The 17,160-nt window shown below is 40.3% G+C and overlaps 1 protein-coding gene and 1 long non-coding RNA gene across 4 annotated transcripts in view; one reads left to right on the top strand and one right to left on the bottom strand.

The window, feature by feature from the left end:
* Positions 1-17,034, top strand: part of DENND2C (DENN domain containing 2C) — an 89,178-nt gene extending 72,144 nt beyond the window's left edge. For 2 of the 3 annotated variants that reach the window (XM_027058281.2, XM_053214637.1), the window contains 5 exons: positions 5,329-5,370; positions 6,270-6,375; positions 12,350-12,589; positions 12,829-12,915; positions 14,345-17,034. In XM_027058281.2, coding sequence (XP_026914082.1) covers positions 5,329-5,370; positions 6,270-6,375; positions 12,350-12,589; positions 12,829-12,915; positions 14,345-14,376 — 507 coding nt within the window. In that variant the 3' untranslated portion in view covers positions 14,377-17,034. The remainder of the gene's footprint in view (positions 1-5,328; positions 5,371-6,269; positions 6,376-12,349; positions 12,590-12,828; positions 12,916-14,344) is intronic. The other variant, XM_027058283.2, reaches the window with a different exon arrangement.
* On the bottom strand, positions 12,753-16,792 carry LOC113599177 (uncharacterized). Its single transcript, XR_008295164.1, has 2 exons — positions 16,656-16,792; positions 12,753-13,442 (listed from the first exon to the last, which is right to left on the bottom strand). It is a non-coding gene; the product is annotated as an uncharacterized LOC113599177 (long non-coding RNA).
* Positions 17,035-17,160: the final 126 nt, after the last annotated feature.

The following is a 17,160-nucleotide window of genomic DNA, read 5'->3' as shown; positions in this document are numbered from 1 at the left end:
TCCATAGTGCACATGAATCCAAAGTTGTGGTGGTGCCATGGGCTCGTTCTTGTGTTATTCCGAAGGGCAGGTCTTTTTGTTTGTTTTAAGTCAAACACAAGAGCTACTCTGGGTTAACTTAAAAAGTTGTTTTAAGGGGTGCCTGGGTGGTTCAGTCGGTTGAGCGTCCGGCTTCGGCTCAGGTCATGATCTCATGGTTGGTGAGTTCGAGCCCCGCGTCGGGCCCTGTGCTGACAGCTCAGAGCCTGGAGCCTGCTGTGGATTCTGTGTCTCTCTCTCTGCCCCTCCCCTGCTCGTGCTCTTCCCTATCTCTCGAAAGTAAAGAAACATTTAAAAAAAATAAAAAAAAATTGTCTTAAATATAACACACATATAGAGAAGTGTGGTCAAAACAAAATGAATTATCACAAAGTGAATGCTTACGTAAGCCACATTGGAATGGAATGGAAACATCACAGCGGTGGAGACAATGCCACCAACACCTTGAAAAGTCTCCATCAGGCCACCTTCTGTCACTGTTCCCTTCCCACCCCCATGAAAGGTAACCATGTCTTGACCATTATGGTGTTCATTTACCTGTTTTTCTTTATAGTTTTACATCCTACCCATTTATTCCTAAACAGTATAGTTCAGCTTTGTCTGGTTTTAAGCTTGTTATAAATGGATTCATGTGCAGTGTGTAGACATATATTTTATCTGGCTTCTTTTTTTTGTAGCCAAATATATTACTTTTTATTATAATTACTTCTTTTTTTAACTTTATTTTTTATTTTTTTAAAATTTACATCCAAATTAGCATATAGTGAAGCAATGATTTCAGGAGTAGATTCCTTAGTGCCCCTTACCCATTTAGCCCATTCCCCCTCCCACAACCCTCCAGTAACCCTCAGTTTTTTCTCCATATTTATGAGTCTCTTCTGTTTTGTCCCCCTCCCTGTTTTTATATTATTTTTTTTCCTTCCCTTATGTTCATCTGTTTTGTCTCTTAAAGTCTTCATATGAGTGAAGTCATATGATTTTTGTCTTTCTCTGAGTGACTAATATCACTTAGCATAATACTCTCCAGTTCCATCCACGTAGTTGCAAATGGCAAGATTTAATTCTTTTTGATTGTAATACTCCAAGTAATACTTCTTTATCCATTCATCCATTGATGGACATCTGGGCTCTTTCCATACTTTGGCCATTGTTGATCGTGCTGCTATAAACACGGGGGTGCATGTGTCCCTTCAAAACAGCACAACTGTATCCCTTGGATAAATACCTAGTAGTGCAATTGCTGAGTCGTAGGGTAGTTTTATTTTTAGTTCTTTGAGGAACCTCCATGCTGTTTTCCAGAGTGGCTTCACCAGCTTGCATTTCCACCAACAATGCAAAAGAGATCCTCTTTCTCCACATCACCAACATCTGTTGTTGCCTGAGTTGTTAATGTTAGCCATTCTGACAAGTGTGAGGTGGTATCTCATTGTGGTTTTGATTTGTATTTCCCTGATGATGAGTGATGTTGAGCATTTTTTCATGTGTCGGTTGGCCATCTGGATGTCTTGTTATCTGGCTTCTTTTGATTAACCTTGTGTCTGTAGGATTCATCCCTGTGGATGAGTTTAACAGCTGTTCCATCATTCTAATTGTGCGTATTATTCCATTGTGTGAATACCCATCCTACAGTTGATGGACTTTTGAGTTGTTTCCAGTTTAGGGCTACTACAAATAATGCTGCTATAAATATTCATGTGCATGACCTTCGGTCCATATGTGCATGCAATTCTAGGGTATATACTTGGAAATGGAATTGCTGGGTCATGGATAAGCATATCTTCAACTTAAGTAAATAAGATCAAACTGTTTTCCAAAGTAGCTGTGCCAAGTGAAACCCCCTCCACCAATGTATGAGAGTTCCTGTTGTTCCATATCCTCCTGACACTTCTTATCATCAGTTTGTATGATGTAGCCTATCTGGTGAATGTGGAGTGGTATTCTCGTTGAGGTTTAATTTGCATTCCTTGATTACTGTTGGGGGTGTGCATCTTTATTGGCCATGTGAATATCATCTGTTATAAAATTCATTGTCTATCTTTCTACTGGATTGCTTACCCTCACTGATTTGTAAGAGGGATTTTTATATTCTGGGTATCAGCCTCTTTGTGGCATGCCTTTTTATTCTCTAAAATGATGTTTTTAATGCACAAAAGTTCTTAATTTTAATATAGTCATAATTATTGGTCTTTTCCTTTTATGGTTAGTGTGCGGTGCTATCTCCTCTTCCCTTCCCTTCCCTTCCCTTCCCTTCCCTTCCCTTCCCTTCCCTCCTCTCCTCTCCTCTCCTCTCCTCTCCGCTCCTCTCCTCTCCTCTCCCCTTCCCCCCTTCCCCTCCCCTCATCTCATCTGCACTGACAACAGCATCTGACGTGGGGCTGGAACCCATAAGAGCTGTGAGATCATGACCTGAGCCAAAGTCGGAGGCTTAACTGACTGAACCACCCAGGTGTCCCTTTGCCTTTAGTTTTTAATTTTTTTTGTATATGATAGGAGGTAAGGATCTTTTTTTTTTAATATGGACAGTGAACTATACTAGTACTAGTATATTAGGAAGTATATTGAAGTCCTCAAAAAATTTAAAATAGAACTACCGTGTGATCCAACAATCCCACTTCCAGGCATATATCCAATAAAAATTAAATCACTCTCTTGAAACGATACATGCACCCTCATGTTGAAGAGGAAAACCACTGTTTTCCATAGTGGTTGCACCAATTTGCATTCATACCAACAGTACATAAGGGTTCCTTTTTCTCCAGCATTTGTTATCTTTTGTCTTTTTGATAATAGCCTTTCTAACAGAGATGAGGTGATGTCTCAATGTGGTTTTGAGTTGCATTTCCTTAATGATCAGTGATGGTGAGCACCTTTTTATGGGCCTCTTGGCCAGTTTGCATGTCTTTGGGAAAAATGTCTATTCAGTTCCTCTGCTCATTTTTTTTTTTTAAAGTAAAGTCTACACCCAACATGGGGCTCAAACTCACGACCCCAGGATCAAGAGTCACATGCTGTACCATCTGAGCCGGCCACATGACCCTCTTCTGCTCATTTTTAATAGGATTATTTGGTGTTTGTTTTAGTTTTTGGTCATTGTTGGGTTTTGTTTTGTTTTGTTTTTTGCTATTGAGTGGTATGAATTCTTTATGTATTTTGGATATTAACCTTTTATCAGATATATAATTTGCAAATATTTTCTCCCACTTCGTAAGTTTCCTTTTCATTTTATTGATGGTTTCCTTTGCTGTGCAGCTTTTAGTTTAATATGCCTCTACTCGTTTATTTCTCACTTTTGTTACCTTTGCTTTTGGTGTCAAATCCAAAAAATTCATTGACCAAACAAGTGTCAAGATGCTTACCCTTTATGGTTTCAGGTCGTAACGTTCAAGTCTTTACTCCAATTTGAGTTGATATTTTTTTAAGTTTATTTGTTTTGGGTTGGGGGAGGGGGTGCAGAGAGAGAAGGAAAGAGAATCTCAAGCAGGCACTGTACTGTCAGCGCAGAGCCCAGCATGGGGCTTGAACTCACAAACTGTGAGAGCATGACCTGAGTCAAAATCAAGAGTCAGACACTTAACCACTGAGCCACCCAGGCACCGCATTTTGAGTTGATTTTTATGTATAATATAAGATAGAGTCCAGTTTCTCTTTTTTGCATGTGGCTGTTTTTCCCGACACCATTTATTGAAGAAACTGTCATTTCCCCATTGCATATTCTTGCTTCCTTTTACTGTAAACTGACTATGAATGAGTTTATTTCTGGACTCTGTTCTGTTCCATTGATCTATGTGCGTTTTTATGCCAGTACCATACTGTTTTGATTACTGTAACTTTGTGACCTGGTTTGAAATCAGGACGTGTGATGCCTCCAGCTTTGTTATTTCTCAAGATTGCTTTGGCTATTCAGGGAACTTGGAGTCCCATAGGAGCTTTAGGATTGTTTGTTCTATTTCTATGATGAATGCCACTGGAATTTTGACAGGGATTGCATTGAATCTGTGCATTGCTTGGGGTAGTATGAACATTTTAATAATATTTATTCTTCTTATCTACGGGCACAGAATATCTTTCCACATACTTGTGTTCTTCAGTTTCTTTCATCAATTCTTACCGTTTTCAGTGTACAGATCTCTCACTTCCTTGGCTAAATTTATTCCTAATTATTCTTTTTGATGCAGTTGAAAATGGGATTGGTGGTGTTCTTAATTTCTTTTTCAGATAGTCCATTGTTAGTGTATAGAAACACAGCTGATTTTTGTACTAACCTTTTTTTTTTTTAACTTTTAATTGTGGAAAATTTCAAACATAGTAAAAGTAAACAAAAGGTTAAAATAACTCCAATTACCCTACTTCAGCACTTACCAACTCATGGGGCCATCTTTACCCTTACCCACTCCTCTCTACCATAATATTTTGAAGCATATCCTGATATAATTTCGCTGTTAAATATCACAATATAAATCTCTATAACACAAGGCCATTTTAAACATAATCACAATACCATTATCACACCTAAAATGTTTAATAACAATTCTTTTAATATTAATACAATCCAGTGTTCATCTCTCCATTTCATAAATGTTTAATAGTTTGTTTGCATCACTCCCAAATAAAGTCCACTCTTGTATTTGCTCAGTATGGTTTGTCACTTTAACGTATAGATGTGCCTGCCATCATTCTTTTTTAAATGTTTATTTATTTTTGAGAGAGGGTATGCGTAAATACATGACCAGAGAAGGGGCAGAGAGAGAGGGAGAGAGAGAATCCCAAGCAGGTTCTGCATTGTCAGCACAGAGCCCTACACGGGGCTCAATCCCATGAACTTCAAGATCATGACCCAGGCCAAAGTCAAGAGTCAGACGCTTAACTGTCTAAGCCATCTAGGCACCTGAGATGAGTTAACTTTTAAATGGGCTACAACTTGGGGCGCCTGGGTGGCTCAGTCGATTGAGCATCTGACTTCAGTTCAGGTCATGATCTCACCACTTGTGGGTTCGAGCCCTGCGTCTGGCTCTGTGCTGACAGCTCAGAGCCTGGAGCCTGCTTCGTATTCTGTGTCCCGTTCTCTCTCTGCCCCTCCCTAGCTCATGCTCTGACTCTCTCTCTCTCTCTCTCTCTCAAGAATAAATAAAACATTAAAAAAATTTAAATGGGCTACAACTTGAACTTAATTTTGTTTAAAACTATTTCCATTGCTTGAAAGAATCAAACACTCTTCCTGATCTAGCAGTGCCTAATGTATGTCTCTGTGAATGTCTCTGGTTTAACTTACCTAGCTCCTTTATCCCATAGGTGCTGATAGTTGATCTCTGTGCAGACAAGTTCTTACAGGAGGTAAGTAACAAATGAGGTGATTACATAATATTTGGGGATAATTGGACAGAAAATATGTGAAAGTACTTAGAGAAGATGACTCAGGCAAGACTTTTAGTTCCTACACATACTGACACTGTGGCCAATCATACAAGATTGACCTGAAAAATTGGGTTAGGTTTATAGCTGTCTCTCCCAAAGAAGGAAGGAGGAAAAGATTAAATGTCATTCTCAAAAGAGGTAACCCTCCTTTGATATCCAGATGGGCTGATGTATAAGGATCTAATTTCATTGAATGTAACAAGCATCCAACATTGATTATGTCTAGATACTGTTAGAATCTAAAGGTAAGACGCAGTTTGAGCCCCTCAGACCTTATGATCTAACAATGAGAAGGGGGAGTGGACATACGTATAAAGTTTTAGAAATGGTGTAATAGAGATTTCCACACGGTACAGTAGGGGCAAAAAAAAAAAAAAAGTGGTCATTTATTCTGGGTCTTGAAAGTGGAAGGGAGAGTTAGCAAAGCCTGCTTAGGGCAACACTCGGTAACCTGTATATAAGTGTGTGAGCACTCAGCACAGGGTAAGAAAGGATGTTTCCCGAGACTTTGTCTCTTTTCAAAGCATTTGAAACACTGTTTATTTGTGGATGATCTTTGTAACACAGTGTAAGACTTGTAGATGAGAGACATTTGATGGAAAGGTACCAGAAAATGTCGTAAATATATATATATTTAAAGACAGCTATGTATACCATAAACATCCTGAATTCTGCTGAATGTAGGGAAAGAAGGTTCAGACTGAGTCCTTAGCCAAAATCTATGCAAAGTCACCGGTGAAATTTTGGGGATTTAACTGGTATATGTTTGAGATTTTCTCTCTCAAAGGTCCTGAAAAATCTCAATTTCGTCCCTTAAGGTATCTGATGAGGGTGAAATTCTACCTCCTAAACTCCAAGCTGCCTTGATGCAGATTTTGGAAGAACGAAATGAAATCTTGGCTCAGGAGCAGAATTTTTCACAAGGTATGAGATAAATGGTCGAAGACTCAAAGTCAAGGTGGTAAATACTTACTGAATGCCCAGCACCCTACTAAAGGATGTACAAAAGTATCAGATTGCCTGTGATCTGGAAAGCTTATAATCAGCTTCCTTGCTGACCCTCAGATGTACTGGTCCCCTTCAGTTTCAGTACTTTTTTTTTTTTTTAATTTTTTTAACGTTTATTTATTTTTGAGACAGAGAGAGACATAGCATGAACGGGGGAGGGTCAGAGAAAGGGAGACACAGAATCTGAAACAGGCTCCAGGCTCTGAGCTGTCAGCACAGAGCCCGATGCGGGGCTCGAACCCACGGACCGTGAGATCATGACCTGAGCCAAAGTCGGCCGCTTAACCGACTGAGCCACCCAGGCGCCCCCGGTTTCAGTACTTTTACACTTGCTCTGTTCCATTCATAGAATGCTGTTCTCTAGATAATACACATGGCTCAAGCTCTTGTTTCCCCACAGGTCCATGCTCAGATGTCACTTTCTCAGTGAGGCCTTTCCTGACTGTCCTTTTTATTTATTTTTAATGTTTTATTTATTTTTGAGAGACAGCGTGCAGGCAGGGGAGGAGAGGGAGAGAGAGAGGGAGACAGAGGATCCGCAGTGCATTCTGTGCTCAAAACAAGCCGACGTGAGGCTAGAACTCACGAACCCCTGAGCCAAAGCCGGAAGGTCAACCGACTGAGCCACCTAGGCACCCCCTGACTGTCCTTCTAAAAACTGTACCCACTCCTTCAAGGCTCCCTATCCTTCTCCCTGACCTTAGTTTTCCCCAGGGCTTTTATCACCATCTGATGTACTAGAAATGTAAGGTCCATGAGAGCAGCAACAGTCTGTTTTGCTTTATCTCCAGTCCTTGAAACAATAGTCAGCAAGTAGGTACTCGATAAATATTTGTTGAATAAATGGGCGAATAATATTTACTGAGTGGCTTACTGTGTCCCAGGCATTGTGCTCCACACTTAGCATACATCTTATTCCATCCTTGTAATGTCCTTATGAAGCAGGTATCATTATTTCATCCCCATTTTACAGATGAGAAAACTAAGGCTGTTTACTGATGGAGAATATGAAGGGAGGAGCAGCTTTAGAGAAATAATTAAAAGTTCAGTTTTGAATATTGAGATACCTACTGGATATTCAATACACAGCAGACATTCAACTAGAGATATCAAGTAGACTTTTTAAAAAATATTTATTTATTTATTGAGAGAGAAGGGGAGAGAGAGAGAGCATGAGCAGGGGAGGGGCAGAGAGAGAGAGGAACAGAGGATCTGTTCATTGACAGCAGCGAGCCCAAGGTGGGGCTCGAACTCACCAACTGTGAGATCATGACCTGAGCCGAAGTCAGACTCTCAATCGACTGAGCTCTGGGTGCCCCCAAGTAGGCATTTATATACATGAATTTGGGATTCAGATTTGAACTGAATTTGCTATTTTAAAGCTGTGGGACCAAATGAGATAACCCCCTATAGAGTGAGTATAGATAGAAAATAACAGATTTAAGGATTGAGCCCTTGGGTTGGCTGGGAATGTTGTGGTCAGATTTCCGATGTTTGGCAGCAGGGAAGAGGAGCATCCAGCGCAGGGAAACTACAAGAGCAGCTAGTGAAGGAGGAGAAAAAACCCAGAGGAGTAATATTATAGAAACTGAGTGAAGAGTGTATTTCACAAGGAAAGTAAACAGTGTGTCGAATGCTACGAAGGGGCCAAGTAAGATGAAGACTCAGGATTGACTGGTAGATCTGACAATGGGAAGGGCTTAGAGACCTTGTAGCGGCAGATGCTGTGAGATGGTGAGAAGGAAGCAAGACTGGGGAAGGTTCAAGAGAGAATTGGAATGTCATTCAGCTTTTTGTAAAATTTCTTTTTTAATGTTTATTTATTTTTGAGAGAGAGAGACAGAGTGTGAGCGGGGGGAGGGGCAGACAGAGGGAGACAGAATCCGAAGCAGGCTGCAGGCTCCCAGCTGTCAGCACAGAGCCCGACGCGGGGCTCAAACCCACCAACCGTGAGATCCTGACCTGAGCTGAAATTGGATGCTTAACCAACTGAGCCACCCAGGCGCCTCAGCTTTTTGTAAAATTTTAATGGAATTAGAAAGGGCCAAGAATAGTTAAGACACTCCTGTAAAAGAACAACATTGAAGGGGCTGCCCCACAAAACACCGATTAATCAGAAAGTCACAGTAATTAAGATCATTCGGTTTTGGTTCAGAAATAAACAGAGCAAGGGAAAGAAAGAACAGAAAGTGCGTAAGCATAAGGAAACTTAATTTGTGTCAGTACCAACATTGCCTATTAGCAGGAAAAGAATGAACCATTCAGTAAACAATACTAGGGCAACTGGTTTTCCATATGAAAAGAAATGAATATGATCCATACCTCAATCTGTACCTAAAACTAAGTCTGATGAATTAAAGATTTAAATGTTAAAAGTGAAGGGGGGCCTGGGTGGCTTAGTGCAATTCTTGATCTCAGGGTTGTGAGTTCAGGCCCCACATTGGGCACTGAGCCTACTTAAAAAGAAATTGTAAATGTTAAAAGTAAAACATTAAATGTCTACAGAAGAATAGAAGAAAATATTTCAGGGGGCACCTGGGTGGCTCAGTTGGTTGAGCATCTGACTCTTGGTTTCAGCTCATGATCTCACGGGTTTGTGATTGGAGCCCCATATTGGGCTCTGCGCAGTCAGCATAGAGCCTGCTTGGGGTTTCTCTCCCTTTGCCCCTCCCCAACTTGTGTGCACGCACATTCTCTCTCAAAAAAATAAATAAACATTAAAAAATAATTTATGTTTTGGGACAGTAATGGATTTCTTAAATGTGGCACAAAGAGCAGGAACCATAAAGTAAAAGGTTGATTAATTTGACACATAAATTGTTTAAATCTGTTCATTAAGGGTCACCATAGAAAAGAAACGTAAAACAAGCTACAAACTAGGTGAAGCTATTTTCAACAAATATAACTAAAAAAGGAATAGTATTCAGAGCTTATTTTTAAGAATTTCTACAATTTGGGGCTCCTGGTTAAGCATCTGCCTTTAGCTCAGGTCATGATCTTGCCGTCCATGAGTTCGAGCCCCGAGTCAGGGTCTGTGCTGACAGCTCAGAGCCTGGAGCCTGCTTCAGAGTCTGTCTCCCTCTCTTTCCACCCCTCTCCCACTCGCACTCTGTCTCTCTCTGTCTCTCAAAAATAAACATTTTAAAAAATAAAATTAAAGAAAAATATAAATAAAAAAATAAAAATTCCTATAATTCAGTAGTTAAAAGATGAACAACTTGGGGTGCCTGGCTGGCTCGAGTTAATAGTGTGTGTGACTCTTGATCTCAGGGTCATGAGTTCAGGCCCCACATTGGGTGTAGGGATTACTTAAATATAAAATCTTAAAAAAAAAAAAAAAAGATGTACAACACAATAGAAAAATGGGGGAAACATATGAACAGTCATTTCATAGAAGAGGAAACGTGAAAAGCCAATAAATATATGAAGAGGTGTACACCCTCATCAAAATCAGGGAAATGTAAATTAAAACCACAGTGAGATACCATTTTATACCCACCATATTGGCAAAAGTTAAAAAGTCTGACAATATCAGGCATTGAGGAGAATGTGTAAATTACTTCAGCTGCTTTGGAAAAACAATTTGTCATCATTTAGTAAAATTAAAGGTGTATATATTCTGGGGCACCTCGGTGGCTCAGTTGGTTAAGTGTCTGACTTTGGCTCAGGTCATGATCTCACGGTCTGTGGGTTTAAGCCCCGCGTTAGGCTCTGTGCTGACAGCTCAGAGCCTGAAGCCTGTTTCAGATTCTGTGACTCCCTCTCTCTCTGCCCCTCCCCCTGCTCATGCGTGCACGCTCTCCCTCTCTCTCTCAAAAATAAACTTAAAAAAAAATTTTAAGGTGTATATATCCTATAACTGACAATTCAACTTTAAGATATATACCCTAGAGAAACTCTTAAACATGATTATTAGGAAACAAGTAAATAGTCTTCATAGCAGCATTATATGTGATAGCAAAACTGTTCATTGACAGGAGGATGTTGCCTTAAGAAAAGCGTCTTACAAACATCTGTTTTACATAAGGTTCAAAGACATACAAAAACCTAAAAATATGTTGTTGGGTTGCCTATGTGTATAGAGGAACTGTAATCTCAGGTAAGGGAATGAGAAATATAAAATCGCAGAGAATCGTCGCCCTCTATTGGAGAGTAGGGGAAGAACATTTCAGAGAGGGCATCACACGGAGCTTCAGAGATAACCCTTGATGATCTGATCTATTTTAAACTTTGGGGTGGGTACTGGTGTGTTCATTTCACTCGTGACCTTATGAAATATTTATACATATAAAAGAATGTACAAAGCATATACACTAAAATAAACAAATAATTGAAGATAAGTTATAGAAATGCATAATTTTTAGAACAAAGGGAATTAGATTAAGAAAGGGTACAACAGGTGTAAACAACTCTTGAAAAGTTTTGCTGTAAAGTGGAAGAGAAATGGGACAGTAACTGGAAGGGGTGGGAGACTGGGGCACAGGTGTTGACAATAAAAGCAGTGATGGATCATGGATTCTCAGCTACAGAAGGAAAGAGATGAGAAGGATGTCTGTTGAACAAAATATTTTAAAAATGGACTTTATAATCAATGTAATGCCAGAAGAGACATTAGTGGTCACCTCATCAGCCACCTCATTGTACAGATATGGAAAGAGAGGCTGTGGGGTGGGGGGTGCAGGTGTAAAGCAACTTGCCTCCCATTATACTGCTGCTTCATGGTAGAACTCTGACCAAACCTAGGCCCGATTCCCAGCCCAGCACGGAGCTAATGGAAAGAACAAGAGATATCATGAAGGGGGAAAAAAATACTACTAGATATGGAAGAAAAAGGAGGAGTTTAAGTTGAATCTGAGGTTTGAGCCTGGAACCTGAAAGGCAATATATTTCATGTTACAGTGGTTAAGAATTACCTGACTTGGGAGTCTGGCAACTTCTCCCTGTAAATAGATGAGATGACCCTGGAGAATGTCTTTGTTTTGAGCCTCATTACCCTCAGCTGTAAAAAGGAAATAATACCTGGACCACTGTATCATTACACTTACAAAAGCTCTAAATACAGTGCTTGACATATCTTAAGCACTCAAATTATTCTAGAATAATAATGGTTATAGTATGAAACGGGAAAGTTGAGAAACTGATTTGGTGGAAAAATAGAATGAATTTGGTTTTGAACATGTATTGTGTATTTTACCAGTTTCTCAAAAGGACCTGATTTGACTTTTAGACAGAATTTAAGTGGTAATGGGACAACCAAATGATGATTACCCATCATGGTAATGATAGGTAAGTAACCTGAGTTCTGGTGACATATCAGGGCTACAGATGTAAGGTTGAGAATTATCAACATGCAAAGCCAGCTCTATCTCTATGCCAGTTAGCTCTTTAAGGGTGGGAATGCTGAAGAGAGGTGGTCTGAGGACCATGCTTAGGGAGAGGAAGAAGAGGCAAGAGAAAAACAAATGCTTGGTCATAAAAGCAGGAGAGGGATCCAAAAAATCAGGAGAATATAAAGTTGTGGGAGGCAAGAGGAGGAATGAGGAGGGGATTCGCATAAATGCAGCACAGAGTTTAAAGGAGAGACGAATAGCGAAGCAGATTAAATTTGGCTGGTTCTCACTGGTGGCCTTTGAAAGAGCAGTTACAGTGAGATCACGGATATGCAAGCCAGGCTGAAAGATGTAATAAGAGTATGTGTGGGAAGAAAATGAAACTAAAAATATAAGCCATTGACTTTTTGCAGGTCATGGAGTGTGCAAGAGAGCCAAGAATCGGGATTCTCAGCCCTTTGATCTAGGATTTCCTGTACATGACTTTCATACCATTTCCCATAAACACAAAACTTAGGGTTTTTCTTTTCTTTCTTCCTTATTTTTCTTTCATTTTGCAGCAGACGTGACACTCAACTCTCTGGTGTCCGAGGCATTTGTGAGGTTTTTCGTGGAGCTGGTGGGACATTATTCTTTGAGCATGACTGTCACTGAGCGTGGGGAGCGTGTATTCCAAAGGGAACCATTCCGTAAATCCCACACCTCCCGAAGTGTACGCCACTTCCTGGATCTCTTCATGGAAACTCAGATGTTTGCAGGCTTCATCCAGGACCGAGAGCTTCGGAAAAGTGGAGTGAAAGGTCAGTTTCATCATAAAGTTATCCCTCTGTATTTAGTGAGCACTTGGAGCATTTGAAAATAATATAAACAAAAAATGGTATAAAGCCTAGGGCTCAAAATCTAGGTTGTTATTATGGAAAATATTTATCTTATAATTTTGTTTCAGCTATGGAATCACACTGGTAGAAAGCACAGAGGTTTATTTAAGTGATTTTCAGTAAGTATTGGAAAATTTCACCAACATGAGTTTTCCTTGTAGGTTTGTTTGAGGTCCGGGCCCTCCAGTATTTGGAAACAATTCCAGAGTCTGAGCCCAGTGGGATGAATAGAATTTTGCGGAGTCTTGGTGAGTTGCTTTTTCTTTTTGGATAATGTGACTTAAAAAAAAAAAAAAAACCAACCCTTTTGCAGTAAGTATGCCTCATCACAAAAGCTTTATAATCAAATCAACAATATGACCTCAAATACACTGAACATAAACCATGACTTAGTTCCAAAGTTTTTTGGAGAAAAGGAAGTGTTTCTCAGAGGTCAGGATTCTCCAGCAGAGTTGTCCTTGGGTCTGTTTTCCTCAGATAACATAAGAATTTGCATATCATGATTATTAATCTTTTCTAGGTCACATCACTGGGAGAATCTCATAAAAACTGTAGATCTTTTCCCCAGAAAAGTATGCTTAGAACATACAATTTTTAGGGGCGCCTGGGTGGCTCAATCAGTTAAGCATCCGACTTCAGCTCAGGTCACGATCTCACAGTTGGTGGGTTTGAGCCCATGCAGGGCTCTGTGCTGACAGCTCAGAGCCTGGAGCCTGCTTTGGATTCTGTGTCTCCCTCTCTCTCTGCTCCTCCCCCACTCAGGCTGTGTCTCTCTCTGAAAAATAAAAAAATAAACATGAAAAAAAGAACATACAATTTTTACATATAATTCTAGGGTATTCATGGACCCTCCTGAAGCCCATCCATCAACTCCAGATTTAAAACACCCAGTTTAGAGGGCATCTGAGGCAAAAGAGGATTTCCTACAACTCTAATTTTACACTTCATAAAGAAACACAGATGTTTATGATTTTCCAATTATAGCTAACTTTTTATTATCCTTTGTGATATTGGAGAACAGTGATGTGGTACCCCAAAACAATGAAGAACCTACATTCCATGGTGTTTATATTGGTCTTTGAAATATGTACCCCCTGGTAACTAGACTTACCATAGGGATCATTTTATAATGTATAAAAATGTCAAATCACTATGATGTACACCTAAATCTAAGAGAACATTGTATGTCATTTATACTTCAGTACAAAAAGAAAAATACATGCCCCTAATTAAAATTAGGCCTTATCCTTAACTAGCTGAGAGACCATGGACAAATTATACCTTGAGCTGTTATTTAATCTTTATACCATGAGGTTAGATCAAATCAGTGATTCTGAACTCTGACTACAATGTTTTAATCTCTGGGGAACTTAAATGAAAATTTCCTCCATGCTAGGCCCCAAGAAATCTCTGGGGATCAGGCCAAGTGATTTTAACCTATAGTCAAGGTTGAAAACCACTGGATTAGGTGATGTCTGAGTTCTCTTCTACCTCTATAATTAGACATTTGGGGTTGGCTAGTTGGTTTGTTTGGTAACCACATCCCCTGATAGCTTTGGATGGCGGCTTACTCCTGGGCTGTTCTAAATGACTAAATAGTTAATCCCTTTCCTGAAATAATGTACAATAAATAAAAATGAACTAATGAGAGTTCACTCTACTTTTTTCTCTCTTTAGGAAGTAAAATGAAATTTCTGCAGAAGAAATGAAATCTTTGATAGACTGTCTTCATCCTAAATAGAACAGAAAGTGCCAAAGAAAATATTTTTCCAAGAGTCAGGACGCCCTGGAGTAGCCTACAAAATCCTGGAAAATTTGAAAAGGTTACAAAGCAGGCCAGGTCCTTGGAGGAGGATTCTCCTGCTGCTGCTGTAGTAATCACTGGAGAGTTGTCGAGAGTAGTCTGGAACCAATGTTCTAATTACTCTGCCTCCATTCCCCACCCCCAACCCCCCCCAGTAGCCTTTTCTATTGAATTCTTAGGCTCATTCTTTGTGTTATGTGCTTAGTCTGTGAAGGCATTTGTCTTTTACTAGGGAAGGATTTGGTGTTGCATTTTTAAAAACTGCTCAAAGAGGAGGGGCACCTGGCTCAAAAAAATAAACGAACAGCTCAAAGATGAGCACAATAAGAGAAATTCTGAGTTTCAGGTACTGGGGAACATGATGGAAGTGCAGAATATGCCCTACACACGTAATTCTCATCGCTGAAATATCATGGCAGCTTTAAACCTACGGGCTGTTTGAGCTGAGGCAAGGAATATGCTCATTTCTGTAGCTCCAGCCTAACGTTCTGTTGAGGGGATCGCACTTCCGTGGAAACCCTATTTATTAACACTGTTTTTGAGAATCTCATACAAGTAGATACCTTGTGGCTTCTCCACATTGTGTGGCACGTGAGTAGCCTGTCAACATTAAACTTTGTAGAATTGGAACAGGAAAACATCCTTGCAAGGGCATGAGACTATCCCTCCCCCCTTTTTTAGTGTCTTCCGTGTGCCATGCATGATGGTACCTGTATGTCATCTTATTCAGTCTTCAAGTCAACTTCATGAGATACTTGCATCTTGCATTTTACTAATGAAGAAACTGGAATTCAAAGAGGTTGACTAACTTGCCCAGAGTTCTGCAGTAGAGCCAGAACTGAAGCCAGGACTATTCATTTGTGAACACAGAGAAAGTTGATTAGTCCTGCAGATGGAAATTTGAGCTCTGTGGGACCACAGCTATCAAAAAAGTTCTCTTTGAAGCTCGAAGCCAACTCTCAGCTCTGAGAAGGGACTTCAAACTATAGGTGCCTAAAGGAGACTCATTTTTGGTTCCCCTACAATTGTTGGACTTTTTGCCCTAATTAAATTGGGACTCAAGACTGAACATTTCCTGGACATTCACCACATAATCACCCCGACTCTTAATATCTAAAATCGTAGTAGGAATTTATCAGTGATGGTGTGTTTTCAGTGATAAATGTTATAGATGTCCGTTTGTTTTTCTTCAATTCCTGCTGATGGGTTTAACTGGCATAAAAATATTTATTCCAACTTAACCAAACCTTACAAGTTGTATTATGATGCAGTTTATTGACTTGCACAGTATTGTCATTACAACCCATTCAGGTGCGCGTGAATGAATCTGAAGCAGATACCGTTTAAGGCTGGTGCTATATAATTCTTATGGGCCTAAAAAATAGAACTGAGCCTGTATCTTTTGTAAAATGTTTATTAAGCAGCTAACCCCAGTGGGGCTCTTAGCAGACATCTCCCCATTTGCCACCCCAACCCTGAAGGAAAATCAGTAATTGGGAATTGTTTATAAAATAGGGGTAGGAGGTATTACGGTGGTGAACACTGACCGTCCCTCTGTGAGGAGACCTTTGTATCAAGGGATTGAGGTCTTATTTTATCCCTGTGACCTGAAGCTACTTCCTTTTCTCAGGTCTGTTTTATTTTGTTTTTGTAAAGTATAACTAATTCTGGACATATTTGTAAAAAGAGTTGCTCAAGATTTGTATAAAATGTTGTTTATAGATCTTTTAATGAATAAGCAAAAATTCCATGGATCTCTAGAATTTTAAATAAAATTGCTTAAGATGTAAAGACCTTCTACACTACTTAAATCTATAACTAGCACATTTATCTGATGATAGTTCGAAAGACAATACGAATCAATGCTAGACTAACCCGACTTCGTAACCGTGGCCAACATTTCTAGGCTCCTGGCAGACAAAGCCTGGGTCTGGATCGCACACACACAGGGCAGGGCATATAGTCCGACGACCTTATTTGGTATTGGCCTGCTTAGTCAAAGGGAGCTGGGAGACCGGGCCCAGAGACGGTGCTGCGACGGCAGCAGGAGTGGTTGGAAGGCAATGAGCACAATTCTATTTCCGGACACCCTAAAGGCAAAATGACTGGATTTCATAGACGTCCTGAAGGCAAAATGACGCGATTTTGTTGAATCTGGATTTGGTGGGCAATCATTAATCTCACCTTGGAAGTTCCTTTTGTTACGAAGGCCCTTAAGCTTCGCAGCTTTAACTGGAGACTGGCGCCAACTTCCAGAATCTGTGAAATAACTGCATTTATCCAATGCAAGGGCTCTCAGGGGCCGAGAACGAAAGATAGTGGGCGGGTACAGCAAGGAGCTCAGGGACAGAGAAAGACTGCCACAAAGAGAAAAGTTTAAGGGTTGAAGGAGGGAAGTTAGGGGAGCAAGCCGAGTGGGAAACCAGTGTCTCTCTCTCCCCGCCAAATCCCACTGCCAGTTCCCTCCAAAAGTTTTAAGGCATTCCCCCGCCTAGATATCAGAGTCCTGCCGGCAACAATAGACCTAACTCCCCTCCAAATTGCTCCCAGTCGGAGGCCAAAATGGGGGGCACGCTGGGGGACAGGAAATTGAAGAGTTCCTCTGATTCTGGGAAATCGCGACGTGACGTCACGTCCGACCAAAAGAAAATGGCCGGGCAATTCCCAATCCCTGGGCGAGTGCGCCTTC

This window comes from Acinonyx jubatus, chromosome C1 (assembly GCF_027475565.1).
Source record: "Acinonyx jubatus isolate Ajub_Pintada_27869175 chromosome C1, VMU_Ajub_asm_v1.0, whole genome shotgun sequence".
Classification (NCBI taxonomy): domain Eukaryota; kingdom Metazoa; phylum Chordata; class Mammalia; order Carnivora; family Felidae; genus Acinonyx; species Acinonyx jubatus.
This window is presented reverse-complemented; position numbering and strand designations above follow the sequence as displayed.